The sequence below is a fragment of the Lepidochelys kempii genome, chromosome 2 (assembly GCF_965140265.1).
Source record: "Lepidochelys kempii isolate rLepKem1 chromosome 2, rLepKem1.hap2, whole genome shotgun sequence".
In the NCBI taxonomy this organism is placed as follows: domain Eukaryota; kingdom Metazoa; phylum Chordata; order Testudines; family Cheloniidae; genus Lepidochelys; species Lepidochelys kempii.
In genome coordinates, this window is record NC_133257.1 from 97,567,742 (window position 1) to 97,586,794 (window position 19,053).

General features: G+C 40.6%; 1 protein-coding gene across 12 annotated transcripts in view; it reads right to left on the bottom strand.

Annotated features, from left to right (window-relative positions):
* RTTN (rotatin) overlaps positions 1 to 19,053 on the bottom strand; it is a 145,381-nt gene that overhangs the window by 24,893 nt on the left and 101,435 nt on the right. For 9 of the 12 annotated variants that reach the window (XR_012157271.1, XM_073331720.1, XM_073331728.1 and 6 more), the window contains 6 exons: positions 16,499 to 16,652; positions 15,991 to 16,128; positions 14,741 to 14,952; positions 7,808 to 7,913; positions 2,935 to 3,032; positions 1,906 to 1,983 (listed from right to left, as the gene is read on the bottom strand). Coding sequence is in view for 11 of the 12 variants with exons in the window: in XM_073331720.1 (XP_073187821.1) it covers positions 1,906 to 1,983; positions 2,935 to 3,032; positions 7,808 to 7,913; positions 14,741 to 14,952; positions 15,991 to 16,128; positions 16,499 to 16,652 (786 nt within the window). In the remaining variant the exon portion in view is untranslated. Of the gene's footprint in view, positions 1 to 1,236; positions 1,425 to 1,905; positions 1,984 to 2,934; positions 3,033 to 7,807; positions 7,914 to 14,740; positions 14,953 to 15,990; positions 16,129 to 16,498; positions 16,653 to 19,053 lie in introns of those variants that run through there. The other 3 variants (XM_073331727.1, XM_073331726.1, XM_073331724.1) reach the window with 3 other exon arrangements.

A 19,053-nucleotide genomic window follows, 5' to 3' on the forward strand; every position in this document is an offset into this window, starting at 1 on the left:
GGAAATTAAAGAATTTTAACATACTATGGAATTCTTTTAAAAATTCTTTTTTCCTTGAAGGGTCCCTTTAATGTACTTTAGATTACAGAGTTAAAATTTACTTGGTTGCTTTAAATGGTACTAGAGGCAGAGGACAGTCTTGTTTCAATACTGGAATATTGTCTCCACAAGCTGCCTCAATCACATTTTAATTCAAGTCAACACTGAGACTTGATTGAACTGGTTCCATCCGGACTCCATAAGATTGTCTTTACTTACATGCACTGATATTTTTTGCTATTTTCTTGATAGTCTCCATTGACTTGTTAGTAAATTCTCATAGATGTGCATTGACATTTTTTTGTTTCATCCTCATACTGTATAAACTGAAGGATATTTACCAGCTACTAAATACAATAAAAGCTTGTTTACCCAGCATGCTGGGGAAATGCGGGGTGCCAGTAAGTGAAAATTTCTGGTTAACTAAGAGGGAGACAGTTTGGGTGTGGCAGAGGATGTGGAGCTGGGGCACAGGAGGGGGTGTGGAGCGCAGGCTCTGGGAGGGAGTTTGGGTGCAGAAAGGGGCGTGGGGTGCTGGAGGGGACTCCGGGTGCCTGATCTGGGAGGCACTCACCTCGGGCAGCTCCCCACAAGCAGCGACCTGTCCCTGCTGTTCCAAGGTGGAGGCTCGGCAAGGCGGCTCTGCATGCTGCTCCCGCCCTTGCTCTGCAGCTCCCATTGGATGGGGACTGCAGCCAATGGGAGCTGAGGAGGTGATGCCTGCGGGTGGAGGCAGTGCGCAGAGCTGCCTAACCGCACCTTTGCCTCGGAACAGCAGGGACAAATCGCTGCTTGCGGGGAGCTGCGTGGAGCCAGGTAGGGAGCCTGCCAGCCCCGGGCCAACCAGACTTTCTATGAAGATTAGAAATGCCGTTTATAGAGCTTTCCGGTTGGTAGAGGGCCGGATAACAGAACTTTTATTGTATATTGTTTCTGCAGATCTACACTAACAAGCCAATGTTGTCATCCTGGAACATTTTAATTACTGGTGAGCATAAACATGAAACTGAAGATGTTCTAACATTCCAACTGCGATTTTACAAGGCCTCACCCTCCTACACATACTGTTTCCCTCTACCTCAACTAAATTTGTTATTAAAACTCTGGAAAAAGCAGAAAAGGAAGGAGGATCAGTGTAGTTCTGCAGAGAATACATTCAGAGAACTTCAGTCATAAGCAGTAAGAGAAGGTCACCTGTGCAATAACAGAGGTTCCTCGAGATGTGTCCCCCTATGGATGCTCCACTGTAGGTGCGGCAGCACCCCGTCCCTGGGATTGGAGATCACTGGTAGCAGTGCCCATTGGATCATGCACACCTCCCTGTCTTGCGCTGTGAGCGGCAGCTATATATAGCACTGTATGGTCCAACTTCCCTCCAGTGCCTTCTGTCCAAAGCAGAGGGAAGGAGGGTAGATAGTGGAGCACCAACAGGGACACACATCTTGTAGAACTCTTCTCCATGTTTTTCCTCACCCCAACCCTTCTAATAAGTATTCCATTTTTCCCTTTGGAAATTTTGTCTTCTAGCAGGGGGAGGTAAGAAATGGGTAGGAAACAGTCCCCTACCAAATATTTTGGCCACTACCTACACATTTTTAGCTTAACATCCCATACCACCTCTGTTGGCAGAAGTTTGTATTCAGTGGCTGGGAGCTGAAGTTTCAGTGTCAGAGTTAAAAGGTTTGATGTATGCATGTAATGTTCTCTGCTGCAGGAAACAAATGAGCCATTCCGGTCATTGGTATTAAGATGAGGTCCAATCAACCTGAACAATATTTAAAATTGAACATATCTGTAATCTTTATTCTTAGACCCCGAACTAGCTGTATGTGGTAATATTATAATACAAATAGTATGACTACTTACTTTGCACTCTTCATTTTGAAAGAGGCAGTTTCTTAGGAGCTGCAGAACAATTCTTAGTTCCCTGATAAGATTATCCTCCTGTTTCGACAAATATGTTTCAAGAGTGTCAGTTTGAAAAAAGAATCCATTTTATATAAGCAGCATGTTTGTCTTAATGGCTATATTGTAACACACAAGCTCTCACTTATGCCATAGAACCTTTACTTGTAGGACGCTAACCATCTCTGAAAAGTGATATTTCAGTAAGCTCATCTACCACAGAAATCTATTTCTGGTCATCTATCAAGCATAAAGGAACAGTGATATAAAATAGGGTCCATGCTTCATCTCTATAAGGTGATACATGTAACACTTGTTTTTAAATCCCTGTATGTATGCTGGCTAGGACTCTGAGTGATGAAGTAAAAGGCCTTTCAAAGAGGCAATGTGAGAGAGCGAGAGGAGGGGAGGATGAAATAGAAGGAAATATGAAAGTTATCTTTACAAGTGACATTTGTAACAAGTTTTTTCCCATTTTAACAAAACAAAATACAGATAACATGCAATCAAAAATTGCTGTGGGAGCTTCTATATACACTACTAGCTATTTTTGTATTTAAATAATAAATCCTAACTGCAATCCTCTTTCCAAAAAAACAATACCCTATAATTAAAAACTAACAGTATGGAAATCATTGGGATGTCAGAAAGTTGCAAACATACAAATAGGATACTCATCCATAGTATTTACAATATTGTGCCTCCATATATTTCTAGAATCATGTTCAACCCTCCCCTTCATAATTCCCTTCCAAAAGGGTGAAGAGTCCAAGCAGATAAAATTAGCCGGACTGATGATTAGCGGAAGAGACCCTGTCTGAATCATTTCTCTCAAGGGAAAGATTTAATTATTCAATTAACACACAATAACTGGGCAATACTCTAAGCAAATGCACGGTCACTGTCAAGAAAGAATATCAAATATCAGAAAAAAAAATCTTCTGCTGCAGATAAAATGTTTTGTGTCCACCTTGTCAATTTTACAGTTACCTTTTTTTTCTGTGCTGTTTTTCCAGGCCTCAGGGATTCTAAGTTCAGCTGTGCATGAATGTGCTTCATCTGTTCCATGCAGCTGTCTATAAGGTCAGCTGAAAGACAAAATCCATACAATTCAGAAGCCTATTCACATTCAAAAATACCCAAAACCCCTCACTTGTAAATTAAAGTATAAGGAATTTTGTTTCCTAATCAACTCTTCAACTTTGTGCTTTCCACATAATTAAGGCTCTCTATATGATGGAAATGAGGTAAGAGTAAAAACAAGTAACCCAACCTTTTTACCCAAAATACTCAGGTGGGTAGGGTATTTCAGCTGGTACCCAAGAACATGAATTTGTGTTCAATACCTAAACCCAGTTCACATTACGAAGTTATGAACAAGAGGGTCAGAAATCCATCAACCAAGTTGAAAAACAGCCAGGAACTGATGGAGTTAGGGTTGTACACCTTTAAAACTCTCTTTGCTTCTGTGTGCATGCATCATGGCATAGTGTCCCCTTCTAGGCTAATTGTTTTTTAACAGTTCTGGGATTTGTCAGGCAAGTGGGGATCTATGAGGCAATTTCACATAGTGGAAGTTAACTACTGTACATGACCTAACAGCAACGGGTGGGGAATGTAATGTCTTATATATACACACTATACATAGTGTTCTTCATCCCAGAAGACCTTCACAAGTTTAGAATAAGCAGACTATACAAAGGAATCCACCTACAAAATACAGTCCTTCTGAGATGAAAAAAAAAGAGAACAGTTTAACTAGTTTAGGACAGTACATTATTATCAATTATTATTATTATTATTTGTATGCTTGGAGTGCTCAATGTGTTACAACTGTCCATATGCACAAAGTCACAGCGTCTTCACAGAGAAGATCACAAAAGCTCTGAGACACTGGTAAAAGAAAAAAAAACAACAGGTGTTAGACACCAGCAGTGTTTGAATGTTTTTAGTACTCTAAATGCTGAGGAAAATAGGTGTCAAAGCACTGAGAAAGACAGGTGTTGGAACACCACAAAAGTACACTTATGTGCCCAAGTCTCAGAAATGTATGGTGTACTGTACCCGGCCAGCAGGTAGAGCTGGGATGAAGAAAGTATACTTAATGGACGTCAAGTCACTGTGATCTGGAACAGTAGCTTGTAGGGAGTTCTTTTGCTACCTACAGTCAAGAATGAACATTCAGAAGGCAATACTTATAGCTGGCAAAAATTGTGGATTATTTCTAGCAAGGATCATGCTCTGTTCGGTTCACGGTCTTCATGCATCTACCAATCTCATGCTAAGAAACCAAAAACCAGGAATGAGACTCTTATACAGATGGTATCTTTAGACTGAGAAACAGAGCCTTTGTGTTTTCTAAACTTTAAGTTAAATGCTCAGTGACATATATAGTTACAAAGAAACAAGATAAAAACAGATTTTAAAATATTCTTATTTGAAATTTAGGGCAAGAGAAATATTTGTGTCTCTCTATGTATCAGGTGTAGTAATTCAAACTGTATTCTAAAATTCACTAGGGCAGTAGATCCTGTAATTACCTCATGCACAGAATAGTTATGAAGATTAAAAATAAATATAAAATGTATAATATTCCACTAATAAATCACATTATTGAAAAACTACACACAAGCCTTCATTCTCTGATTAAAAGGTTACTTACCATGGACAGTAACTGTGGTTCTTTGAGATGTATCCCCCTATGGGTACTCCACTTCAGAAGCACAGATGCCCCATATGCCTTCAGAGATTTTCGTTAGTGGTCTGTCTAGCCTAGAGGTGCACACTGCACAGCCTCATGTCCTGCTCAGAGGCTGAATAGGGCTGCATGGATGAACCACCCTCTGTACCTTCTCTACTGCAAAGCCCCACAAAGAAAACTCTGAAGCAGAGCAGGTAATGGAGCACCTATAAGGACACACATCTCAGAGAACCATAGTTACAGCAGGGGGTGACAGGTTTCAGAGTAACAGCCGTGTTAGTCTGTATTCGCAAAAAGAAAAGGAGTACTTGTGGCACCTTAGAGACTAACCAATTTATTAGAGCATAAGCTTTCGTGAGCTACAGCTCACTTCATCAGATGCATATTGTGGAAACTGCAGCAGACTTTATATATACACAGAGAATATGAAACAATACCTCCTCCCACCCCACTGTCCTGCTGGTAACAGCTTATCTAAAGTGATCATCAGGTGGGCCATTTCCAGCACAAATCCAGGTTTTCTCACCCTCCACCCCCCCACACAAATTCACTCTCCTGCTGGTGAGTAATCTTTTCTTCTTCTTCTTCGAGTACTGTCCCCATGAGTGCACTCCACTTCAGGTAACTCCTGAGCATCATCCCCACAGGGAGGAGGGAAGTTTGGAATCGAGTGAAGAACTCAAGAACGAACCACATTGCCAACCACTATATTTGATCTAGAGGAATGGACGAAGGAATAGTGCTTGGAGAAGGTATGTACTGAAGATCAGCTAGTGGCTCTGCAGCTCTCATATACTAGAATGTCTTTAAGTAATGCCATAGATGTTGATTGGGATCTTGCAGAGTGTGCTAACACCCAAGGAGGAGGCTAAATGCTGATAGCATTGTAACATGCAAAAATACACCCACAGATCCACCTTAACCTCTGAGGGGAGACAGTGATCCTTTAGATCTGCTTGCAATGGAAACAAACAGTCTAGGAGACTTCTAAAATAGTTTGGTCCTATCCATATATAAAGCCAAACCTCATGTGACACCTACAGTATGAAAGGAAGCCTCCTGTTGAAAACTGTGGGTTTCAGGGGAAAAAAAGCAGTAAATTAATGGACTGATTAAGATGAAATTCGGATGATGCCTTAGGTAGGAATGTAAAGAATAAGGAATTTAGGGACGGAAAAAAACCTGGTCTTTGAAAAATACTATGACAGTATTTCTGCTATTAAAGTGCCAATTTCTCCAACTCTTCAGGCTGATGTGATTGCTACCAAAAAGGCCATTTTCATGGACAGATTAAGTCAAAACTGGTGTTTTGATGCCAGCTGGGTATTTGGGCCAGGTGGATGAGAGGTTTTTTCCCGCTCTGGGCATCTACGTTTCTTACTTGGGTGTGGGGGAGGTCAGTAGGTCTTTGGAACCCAGAGAATCAGGGTAATCTGCTGGCGGGCTGCGAGACAGTATTTACATTGACCGTCTGCAGGCACGGCCGCCCGCAGCTCCCAGTGGCCTAGGGTCACCGTTCCTGGCCAATGCGAGCTGCGGGAAGTGGCGCAGTCCGCAGGGATGTGCTGGCCACAGCTTCCCGCAGCTCCCATTGGCCTGGAAGACTTAAGGCACTCAAAGGATTTATCGTTGACAGATTAACTGGAGTCTCTGCTGCTTACGCGTAACAAGACCCACTCAATCACCAGCCTCCCATATGTCTTCGGTGCCTTCCAATTCCAATTCATCACCTGTTTTGGCTGGAGCTGCCTCCTCAGTTGTCTATAATCTTACAAACCAGATGTACAAATTGTAATGGTAGGTTAATATTGATGTAAATTCCCTTGTCAGTTACAGATTTTTAACATTTTAGGGGTTTTAAAAATGAAGACGCTATAGTTTATGTTGTTCATATGAGGGTTATTCTAATTACTTCAACAACTTTAAATCCCTGAAGGATTTCCCCCCCATTTTTAACATAATACAAATTTTTAAAACATTATACTTATTTAAAAGAGACATGGTAAAAATAAACCCCTTGTTTTACCACACAGCATAAGTACATAAGAATGGCCATACTGGGTCAGACGAAAGGTCCATCTAGCCCAGTATGCTGTCTTTCAACAGTGGCCAGTGCCAGGTACTTCAGAGGGAATGAACAGAACAGTTAATCAAGTGATCCATCCCCTGTCACCCATTCCAAGCTTCTGGCAAACAGAGGCTAGGGACACCATCCCTGCCCATCCTGGCTAATCGCCAATGATGGACCTATCCTCCATGAACAGATTTAGTACTTTTTTGAGCCGTGTTATAGTCTTGGCCTTCACAACATCCTCTGGCAAAGAATTCCACAGGTTGACTGTGTGTTATGCGAAGTAATATTTAACCTGCTGCCTATTAATTTTATTTGGTGACTCCCTAGTTCTTCTGTTATGAGGAGTAATTAACACTTCCTTATTTACTTTCTCCACACCAGTGGAGGAAGAGAAATTCGCTGTCACCCAGAGAGCAATGGTAAGGCGAATGTGTAAGATATCGCTTCATGATCATATACCAAATGAGGAGATCAGAAGGTGTCCAGAGGTGACTGATGTAGTGCAGGCGACGTACAACGCAAAGCGAAGATAGGCAGGTCATGTAGTCCGCAGGCAAGACAAGGGGTGGACAACCCTCATCAGTAACTGGATTCCCAAAGACCATAAATGACTGCTGGGCAGTCCGAAAATGTACTGGGCCAATCCCACGACAAAACTTTTAGCCAGAAATGGAAAGAACATGCTCACAACAAAACAGAATGGCGTGGCTTCGACTTGCGCTCGTGGAGCCATGGGCAAGGACAAGCCGGACAAAGGTGACATCACATGGTCACTACTGACTAGTACTAGAAAGCTAGATCCACTTAAATGAAATGCTGTGGGTTGTAACCTGTTAATGTAACCTGAAATATTACTGTTAATAATAAAGATACAATTAATTCAAAAAGTGTTAGATGGGGTACTGACATTTACATATAATTATAAACTTCAGTAATCAAACATTTTATTTACAGAGAAGCTTCTTAAAAGCAGTATTAAAAATAACAGCTTTGTTTTTAGACTGAAGACAATGAAAAAATACTATTGGCAAGCATTTGATTTACAGAGTATTTTAAGTATACTGTAGCATGTGTGTCTTCAGGCTTACCTTCCAAAGCACATTTCTGAGCACTTTTACTGACAGCCAGCAGGGACAGTAAAGCACCTGCAGCAACTCGTTTCCGCACATCTTTAGAGGATTTTCCTTCATAGCTCTGCAAATGAGTAAAGATTTATCACTACATTGGAAAAGTAAAACATATACTGGAGAAATGTTCATGATCATGTTTATGCCTGTACAAGTGATGTACCATTTTGAGTTCTCATTCTGATGACTCAAAATTAGATCTGGGCAAAGTTTTCATTTTGCAGGAAATTTCAATATTTCAAAATTTCCCACAAGCCAGAGATTATGAAAATTTTTGTTTTGGAAACACCAAAACATGGTGTCTATCTGCTTTAATTGGAGAGAAACATGTTGAAGTTAGAACAATTAATTTTGTTTTTTCTCCCCCGGCCCAACTGTCAATCTGTAACAAATGTGTCTATATGGACGCTATCTTTTGCTGGGGAAAAGTGGACAGGAAGATTAGCTAGATATTGGGAAAGTGACTATGTTAAGACTTTACACTAAACCTAGGGATTGAGTTTTTAAATACTATGTGTACTGATCCTGCTATATCAAGAGAGCTGCAAAAATCCACTCACCAATTTGTAACTTTCCCTAGGGAGTAAGTGGGGAGGAGCAGATACGACATCAATTTCTACAGAATTGTAAAAGTCACTCTGCTGCTAATTGGTACGGCTATGAACAGAACCTCAGATATATACTTGAGATATTCAGCAGAGAAGAGCCCTAAAAACAGATGGAACCCATAAGGTTGTGGAAAGGCTAGAGTGTATGCCCACACAACAGCAGTAAGGAGGTTCTGAGGTTGTAGGGGAAGAGGGAAAGGTCTCCTCCCTTCCAGCCGTCGGAGTGCACTAGAGGGAACTTAAATTATCAACAAAGATAGCACTCTAGTAAAAATCCTACCATCTACAACAGAAATTCTCCTGAGTGCATTGCACCTAGACTTCACAGATTGTACCCCACCTGCTTCTATCTTACATATCATCCCCTGGCTATTAGCTTTAGTCCTCCAGCTAAAAGTCATTGTCCAGTATGTTTTTCAAACCCTAAATGTGCAATAAATTAATTCTTGCTTTAGGGTTATTTACTGCAGAGCTTAAGCAGTTAGACAGGCCTGAATAAGAGAGTCAAAATAGGAATGAAAAAGAATAATGTTTTTCGGACAGGAAAACAAACATTTTGATTATGGGTATGTCTGCACAGCAAAGAAAAACCTGCAGCTGGCCAACTCAAGTTCACGGGGTGGATGAGACGGGTTGGGGAATCTCTTCTGCTAAGATAGCAACAAATGAAAATATAGAATGAAGTACTGTTTATGAACAGTTCATCAACCACTAACAGATTTAACATAACTTGAAAAAAATATGATGCTGTAGTTCTTATAGGTAGGTCACCTTTTGGTTGAAGTAAGACAGTTCAAGGAAATCACCTTAGGAGAAATGAGTAGTGTGTAGAACTGGAAGGCATCAAGAGAAGTCAGGAGAAATGGAAGCTAAATAAGAATGGTGTAGTTTGGGACGCAAAGAATTGTATGCACTGGTGGTTGGAAATAAGAGGGAAATTTTGAGTTGGTTGTCTAACTCTCCTTTGGGCCACTGAAAATCTCTCACTAAGCCCTCCAGCTGGGAAGTCTCTCAACAGCAGAAAGCTGACTTTGGGCTTGATTTACCTCTAGGTATGCTAGCTTAGGTGAGTATAATAAAGAATGGAAGGGTCTGCGAGAGTGTAGAATTGTGGCAGCACATACTACCTCTCAACCCTCACAAAGGAGTATGTAATTAACCATCTCAAAATGTGACTGCTCCTAGGAAGGGAGCGGCATGGCCAGAACAGCTGGGAGTTGTGCTGAGTCATTATGCAAGCATCTCCAACAGCAAGCTTTTAACAAGCTCCAGAAGCAATGTAAAGATTCCTTCCTTAAGTGGAAACCCCAAGGAAAGTGGTACCAGTTGGTGTAAATCAAGCTTTGAAGAGCCTTAAACCCACAGAGCAGGTTAAGTTTCCTATTAGACACATTTGGAAAACTAAAACCACCCCATAATAAGTATCTGGTGAAATGAAATGGAAGTTCAGTGACATTGCTAGTCATGGCTAACGTTTTGTTTTCCACATACAATAGCAATTCTTCTAACAGTGGGTAAATGCATCTTAGCAAGTATTCTGCTATTTCTATAATGGAATTTGGGGATTCATATTGGAGTAGTGTATGATAAAAATTAAAAGATTTACACATTTTAATCTGTTAGTTTTCCCAGATCATTAATTACATTTTGAGTTTCTTCCAACTGAAGTTGCCAAAGAGCTTTCGTGATTCAACCACATTTTATGCACTTCTCTTAATAAGTAGTAAAGGCTTTTTTCCTGTGCTAGCCTGTCAAATGCTAATTGTGTATATCTTGCCTCATACTTAAGAGTAATAAGTGTTCTCATCTCATTAATATTTGATATATATTTACTAATTGGTCTATCATGTTGCTTTTCTGTAATCTGAATACCCCATTATGTGACCCCTTAGGAGTAAATAAATACTTCTAAGTAAATTAGGGTACTTATACAATATTCTTACTCATGTCTCAAAAGTTCATTTTTTCTCCCCCCCCCCCCCGAACTGTCTTGAGAAAACAACTTTAAAAAGTCCATGTTCTCTCAGAACTCATCCCTTAACATATTCCCTACTACTCTAAGTGGAGCAAGTACTGAGAGGTTAATCAGAGACCACAGTATTAGATCAATCACAGTAAGTAATGATTTAGAAATGAGAAATAGATCACTGCTACATTAGATGCACCTTCTTTTAGGTCAGACACTTCTTGGCATAGACGGCTTGTGCTCTCTTGGTTGGGGCTAAGGATCGGAGGGCTCAAGGTACAGATCAGGGCTATACATTCCCAGAAAGCATAGGGATAGTTTATAATTTTGTCAGTGAATGAAGAACACTGTCTCTACACTCACTGAAAAAGTTATGAGCCCTCAAAGGCCAAGACCTTGACCATGGCCTGCACTTCCCTTGGATGACCAATGCTTGAAGCCACAATACACATTGCATGGTCACTGCAGCGGCCATATATCTAGCTGAGGGGTCTGAGCCATCCATCGCTGCTTGTAAGGCTGTCACCAGCTGGGCTTCCCTATGATGTCCTTAAGAACCTTTCAGCCAGTGCTGGTGCCAGCCCATTGGGAGGCCCTATGCAGGAATATTTTTGGCCCTCCCCCCACAAAGCATACTAATAATTAATAGGGGGCCCTCTTGAGCTGCTTGGGCCCTAAGCAATTGCTTAGTCTGCTTATGCCTGGCGCCGGCTCTGCTTTCAACTGTCATGAGGGAGCTTTGTGAGAAAGGCACTCACCCTGTCCCAGGTGAGAAAGTCACACTTGTCGCAGCAGGGCCTCACAGTTAGCTTGGTGCATGTGCAGTGAAGCAGAGAAGTACAACTTCCTTCCAAAGAGGTTGAGTCATTTGTACTCCTTGACCTTAGGCATACTTTTGCTGATTCTCGATTTCTCCTACATAGCTAGTACAATGAAGGAGCCTGAGATGGGGTGAGTGGAAGTAATAAAATCATCTGGGGGTCACCTAGTACCTCTTTTTGATCCATTTCATCATTGGTGGTATAGTGGCTGGTGTCTGCCAGAAGGGTTAATGGGAAGGATGATCCTGATGAACAGAAACTGACAGAATGTCACAGCTTGATTATTTCAGAGAAGTTCCACAATGTCTGACTCTCCAACAATCCTCACAAGGAGCTCCTGAAATGCTTTAGAATTGTTAGGTGCCAGCACATACCTCTTTATCCACTAATGAAGAGAGATTCTTTAGTGGCAAGATAGGGAGGAGATGTCACTCTGTGCCTGGATCTGGTTCCTCATGATAATTCTGGCATTGGTAGCTTCACCAGGGATACCATCTGAGGAGAGTGATCTCTTTCTTGATGATGGAGTGACCCCCTTTCAGTGCCTGACTGACAAGACACCGAGGTGTCACTGCTGGCTTTGACACTGATGTTGAGGTTGGGTTTGGTGCTGGGGCTATAAGTGCTGGCACCAGATTTTTTTTTTCCTTTTTTTTTCTTTCAGTTTCTTCTCCTATGCAATCTTTAGTGTCGCCATTCTGACTGAAGGGCTGTTACATGATACTGGCATGTTCACCAATAGAATGCTGGACAAGGTTGTTCCAAGTAAGTGGAATTATAGCCTTGCTCTTCCAACTTGTGTCTCATAGCAGAGAAGGACAAGAATACAGAGCATCTGCTCAGAATATGAAATTTCCCTAAGCAAGAGAGACATTTACTGTATTCATCCTTCAGAGACAGACAGGGCTTGAAGCTTGCAGGTTTTGAGACTGTCATTTTAAGAGCCCTATATAGGGTGTGAGAGTATAGAGGCGGTCTCACTAGAAAATTCAGTTCAGAGGGGTCACACCAGTCGAAATCAGGAGATCAGAAGTAGTTCTGAAGACATGAAGAAGTTAGCCTGAGCTAAGTGTGAGAGACACTTGGCAAGTTCTGTCTTATTGTCACAAGCAGCAAGAGGAAACTGAAGGTTGTGGCCACTGGAAAAAGGGGTGAATAGTGAGGTAACAAAATTTGCAGATGAAATAAAATTACCCACGATAGTGAAGTCTAATGCTGACTGTAAATACTTTAAAAGGATCTCACAAAACTGGGTGACAAAAATGGCAGATGAAATTCAATGTTGATAAATGCAGAGTAACTCACATTGGAAAACATAATCCCAACTATACATACAAAATGATGGGGTCTAAATTAGCTGTTACCAATCAAGAATTGATCTTGGAGTCATAGTGGATAATTCTCTGAAAACATCTGTTCAATTTTCAGCAGCAGTCAAAAAAGCTAACAATGTTAGGAACCATTAGGAAACGGACAGATAATAAAAGCAGAAAATATAATGCCATAATCCATGGTACGCCTTCACCTTTAATTCTGCATGCAGTTCTGGTCACCTCATCTCTAAAAAGATATATTAGAATTGGAAAGCGTACAGAGAAGGGCAATAAAAATGATTAAGTGTATGGAACAATTTCTACATGGTGAGAGACTAAAAAGACTGGGACTGTTCATCTTGGATGAAATGACTAAGGGGAGAATACGATAGAGGTCTATAAAATCATGAATGGTGTGGAGAAAGTTAATAAGGCAGAGTTAGGAACGTGTCTTCACGTAACACAAGAACGTGGGGTTTCCCAGTGAAATTAATAGGCAGTAGGTTTAAAACAAACAAACTTCATTTTTCCTTACTTCTTCATACAATGCACAGTCAACCCGTGGAATTGTTGCCAGGGGACGTAGTGAAGGCCACAAGTATAACCGGTTTCAAAGAAGAATTAGATAAACTTATGGAGGACAGGTCCATTAATGGCTACTAGCAAGATGTTCAGGGATGCAACTTCATGTTGTGGGTGTGGATGACAGGAGATGCATCTACACCTCTGATTACCAGAAGCTGGGAGTGGATGACAGGAGATGCATCACTTGATAATTGCCCTGTTCTGTTCATCACCTCTGAAGTATCTGGCACTGGCTGCTGTCGGAAGATAGGATATTGGGCTAGATGGACCACTGGTCTGATCCAGTTTTGCCATTCTTACATTCACACCACCCTTTATGTCCACGCACAAGAGCTTGAGGTGTCACAGGGCACATGAGAGGCCCCAACAGTCACTGCTACCCAAAGTTTTTCAAGTCTCACGTGTGTAAATAAAGCACATCTACAGTAAGATCCACACCGACACATACTTGAAAAAGAACTATTGTTCCAGCATTGTGGCAAAATAATGGCATTAATATCACTGGGAATCTAGGTATCAGAACAATAAGAGCAGTTAGCCATATTAATTTATAAAGAACAAATTCAAACTTGACAGCTTCTAGTGACTAAAATAGTTAAAAATAGACCGATGTGGATATTTCAGTTTTATTAAATCATTTGTTATAGTTTCACATGAAATCTTACTATTACCACCAAATATACAACGATAAAGTGCAGGTAGTTAAGAGTAAGCCAATGAAAGTGATAGGAAGCTGAAGGACTTATGAGGAAAGAGAAGTTAAATATATAGCAGCTAAGTGATAAGTAATGTAAGACATATTAATGTTCTACAACTGACAGTGTAAATATCAAGGAGGGAAAAGAATTATTTAGGGTAGTACAAGGAAGTATAAAGAGGAGTAATGAGATGACATTAGGAAAGAGAAAACATTTTGGTTAATATCAAGAAAATTGTCCTGTTGGTGAGATCTATTACGTTAAGGAACAGTCTCCCAATGGAAGAGATAAAAGTTCAGTGCTTGGCAGATTTAAAACTAGATAGTACAATGCATTAATAAAAGTTTTGTATGCAATAATCAGACACTAGCAAAGAATGGACTAAATGGCCAAATGGGTTTTCTCAGTTCCTAATTTCTATGATTATGTGATGTTAAAGAGCACTCTGCTGCTGTCATTTACAGGAAGAAAAACAAGGTCTCAATCCTTAAATATTCCAAGGCATATCTGGAACAGTAGGAATCCTTTTGGCCAAAATATCGAATTATTTCCTATTTAAATTTGCATAATGATATTCTAATTATGTAAAATGTTCCCCTGCAGCTTAAAACAGATATTGTATTCACTTCCTACCCTAAACTATTATGTAATGTTGCTGTGTGGTGTTAAACAGCTGTTGTCTTCAAAGAAAGCTGTATAACAGTGGTGGGAAGAGTGATTTATATATACAGTTTATGAACCAGTTTGTTTGAAGTGCTCTGGATTCTTTAATAAGACTATTTCTCAAAATAGTTGACCGAGCTTTTAATTAGACATTCAGCATTACAATAGAAAGATGATCTCAGTCATATAATCAAAACCATAATACCATTGTATTAATTTATTGAATATATAAATTTATACCTGAATTATTAATTCATTAAGTTTGGCTCCTGATGCCAAACTTCCTTCAGCTTCATCTAGAAGAAAAGTAATTGTTGGGTTGGGGCAAATATTCTGTTTATCTTGGAGCTGCCTTTTCCCCTCTTCAGCCAAGAGAATGGAGAGGAATTGCAAACTGGCCATATATAAACTGGGACATATGGTAGACAGATGCACACAGTCACAAATTGTATCTAAAAGGTCAAATACATAACAGATTTTTTTAAATTTCAGCATCAAGACATGGTTAAACATTTCAGACCTGGAACGGACTAATCCAAGGCATATGCATGGGTCAGGGAACAGCACCCTAGTGCTTGCAAGAGATATCCAATGAGCTCTAAGTATTTGCTCCTAAGTTTAAAAATATATTTCTGTATTCTAAATTTATGGAAAGTGTGAATGACTAAGTATTTCATATTACACTTGAAATTAAAAGAACAAAACCACAAATGAGCACTGAAACTGTTTAGTCAACCTTCACTTGCTACACGAGTCACTTGCTTGAATATTTTAGACCAGAGCTTGCATTATACTGAAGACAGCAACAATCAGAAGCTTTTCATTAGAAGCTGACTCTGTTGGCAGAAGTGCAGTTAGGCCCTGGCTCAAAAAGTGACTTAGCACATGCCTAACTAAAAGCATAGATTTCAATTGGACAACTTAGGTGATTAATTGTAGGCACATGCTAGATTACCTTGCTTAATCAGGGTCTTAATTACAATAATTAAATTATTATTTGTGTAATAGATTAAACTATTATACAATAACAAGTGACTACATATTGACTCATGCAGCAAGAAAAGGTTTTGACCTTTAAAACTATTTTTCAGGCTTGTATGTTTTTGTTTGCTTTCTTACGTTTTAGATAAACTATCAGTGTAAGAAAAAAACAAAAGCAAAAAACAGTATGCTGTGGCTCAGTTCAGCCTCTAATTAAAGCTGATTTACTTTATCCCAAAGTTTAGAACCAGAAACTGTTAAAGTCTATAAACAAAAAATATATATAGAAAGCTGTGTTATAGCTGAGAAATTACTTTACAGAACTATAGAAGAAAAAGCTATAAAAAACAAACAAGGGTAAAAATACACTCCATATCTTCTCAGTAAAAAGCAGACGCATTTTGTTTATTGTTATTGACATGTCCTTTATAAATATTTGATAGCATCTAATAAGAGGTCATCCTCATTATTAGCTGCAAGGTCTAAATCCATCTAAGAATAGGCATTACCAATTATTGCAGTCCAATGTTTTCCAAGAGCTGCTGTCACAGATGGAAGAGCAATTTGGCCACTTTTCCTTAACAGTATAGCCAGAAGGCTAAACAAGTCTGTCCATGTTTGGTGAACCGCAGATGTTAACTCAGTATCTGTGAACAGAACATAGGAAGTTCAAGCTATTAACACAGAGAGAGAAATCTGGATATCTAAGCCTGACCACAGAAACTTATCTTTAAAATAAGAAATGATGAAAAAAAAACCCAAACAAACTTGCAACACCCCTATCCCATAGGCAAATAATTCAGCCCCAAACCAATTTTAACTCAGTTTCTCCCCTTACTTCGTAATAATGCTTGAAGACTAGAGAGTAAATGGCTAGCAGATATAAACTTCTAAAAATTAGCACATAGCAAATGAAACATGTAACTACAGTTTAACATACAGTGTTAGGAAAGATGGTACTGATTTTTCTAAGATGTGCATCTGTCTGTCTAGACAAGAGAAGTATCTACATATTACCCAAGCCATCCAGAGAGCGAATGGAGAGGATCATTAAGGTATTTCCCAAAAGAGGTTTCATTAGCTCATCCTGGATCACAAGCTGAGTATCTACCAATAAACATGACTGTAGAAGCCTGGACACTGAAGACAAATACTGAAGTAGGAATAAAACCTGTTAAAACAGTAAAAAGGACACAAAAGCTGAATCCTTGCAATCTGATTTTACAGTATGTTAAGACCTACTTTAGGCAACACCACATAATACACCTTTTTAGATATCTATGTCTATCTATTTATCTAAGAACATAAGAAGAATGGCCATAATGGTTCAGACCAAAGGTCCATCAAGCCCAGTACCCTGTCCTCTGACAGTGGCCAATGGCAGGTACCACAAAGGGAATGAACAGACAGGTTATCAAAGTGATTCATGCCCTGTCACCCAATCCCAGCTTCTGGCAAACAGGCTGACCATTCCTGCCCATCCTGGCTAATAGCCATTGATGGACCTGTCTTCCATGAATCTATCTAGCTCTCTTTTGAACCCCGTTATAGTATTGGCTTTCACAACACACTCTGGCAAGGAGTTCCACAGGTTGATAGTGCATTGTGTGAAAAAAAAATCTTCCTTGTGTTTGTTTTAAACCTGCTACCTATTAATTTCATTTAGTGGCCCCTTGTTCTTGTATTATGAGAAGGAGTAAATAACACTTCCTTATTTACTTTCCCTATACCACTCATGATTTTATAGACTTCTATCGTATCCCCTCTTAGTCGCCTCTAAATATACGGTTGGCAGAATTTGATTTTTTTTTTTACTTTTTTTGTCAATTTTTATTTAAGATTTTTTTATTTTTACTGATTTTATTTTTAAAGTTGTGGGGGATAGGGTTGAATTTAGGGTTAGGGTAGTACTTACAGCAGGGGGCTCTCTCTGTGGCCCAGGGGCCCAGACACCAGGGAGCAAGGTGCTGGGAAAGCAGCAGTCATCCTGGACCTGCAGAACAGAGACCCCCAGCCACAAGAAGGATTATCCTGTGGCTGTGGGGGAGGTCACTCCACTGCTGAACAGTTTCTGCCAGGGACGGCTCCCACACTCCTGGCTGTTGAGTGAGCGAGCTGGGCTGTGACAAGGGAGCTGCAGAGGGCTCCCTACACAGCTGTAGAGCTGGTGACAGTGGATCCCTGCTGGCATAAGATGCGGAGAAGGCTCAGGGTCCTGTCTGGGCATAGCAGAGACTCCTGGCCAAGGCTATAAGGAGTCGTCGTCGTCATCCTCTGCTGCAGTGGAGGGCACCCTGCTGCTGACTAGTTCCTAGAGCCCCCCACAGCTGAGCTGAGGGTGTCTTTGTTCCACTGGGCCAGGATTGCAACCTTCCCTGCACCATGTGCCTGCAGAAATTGGGTGTCACTGACCCCACTAACACACTCACCAGCCAGGAGTGTAGCAGCCACCACCCTGCAGGAACTGATCTGCAGTGGGGTAGCCTTCCCTGCCGCCAGCAGCTCGTCTTTCTCCTTGAAGTCCTAGCCACGTGCAGAGTCTCTGCTCTGCAAGGCCAGGACAACTGCTGCCTCTACTGCACCTTGTGTCTGCAGGGATCAGGTGTACAAATGACTACCCTGTCACAGACCCACTCACTCCCATGACAGCAGGGCTGCAGAGGACTCCCTGAATGGCTGCAGGGACAGTGACACCTAAGCCCTGTAGATATACCTATAGTTACTCATTGATTTTTTTGTCACTGATTTCAGCATCAGCTGAAATTGACATGGTCATAAACATGCAGCTAAGGGTAGCATTAAAAATCCCTCCTTTACCTGTAAGGGGTTAAGAAGCTCAAATAACCTGGTTGACATCTGACCAGAAGGACCAACGGGAAAAGAAGATACTTTCAAATCTGGCCGGGGGCAGGTTTTGTTTGTGTTCTTTTTGTGTTCTCTCTTGAGACAGAGAGAGAGACCAAGCAGGTAATCCTGCTCCTACTGAAATGAAGCATCTAAAATTACAGAAATTATAAGTAATAGCAAGGAAATGCATTAAGATTATCTTTTGTTTTAGCTTGTGAATTTTCCCTATGCCACGAGGGAGGTTTACTCCTGTTTTTGTAACTTTAAAGTTGAGCCTAGAGGGGAATCCTCTGTGTTTTAAATCTTTTTATTACCCTGTAAAATTACCTTCCATCCGGATTTTACAGAGGTGCTTCTTTCACTTTTTTCTTTATTATAAAGTTCTTCTTTTAAGAACCTGATTGGTTTTTAGTGTCCTAAAAACCCAAGGGTCTCGTCTGTGCTCACCTTGTTAACCTATTTGTTTGGTATATTATTCTCAAGCCTCCACAGGAAAGGGGGAAGGAGCTTGGGGGGGATATTTTGGGGGGGGGGGGGGTAGGGCTCCAAGTGGCTCCTCCCTGAATGTTTGTTTAAATCACTTGGTGGTGGCAGCAATATCGTCCAAGGACAAGGAAAGGAATTTGTGCCTTGGGGAAGTTTTTAACCTAAGCTGGGGAACATAAGTTTAGGAGGTCTTTCATGCAGGTCCCCAGTAAACATAGTATATTTTCCTCTCAAGTTTA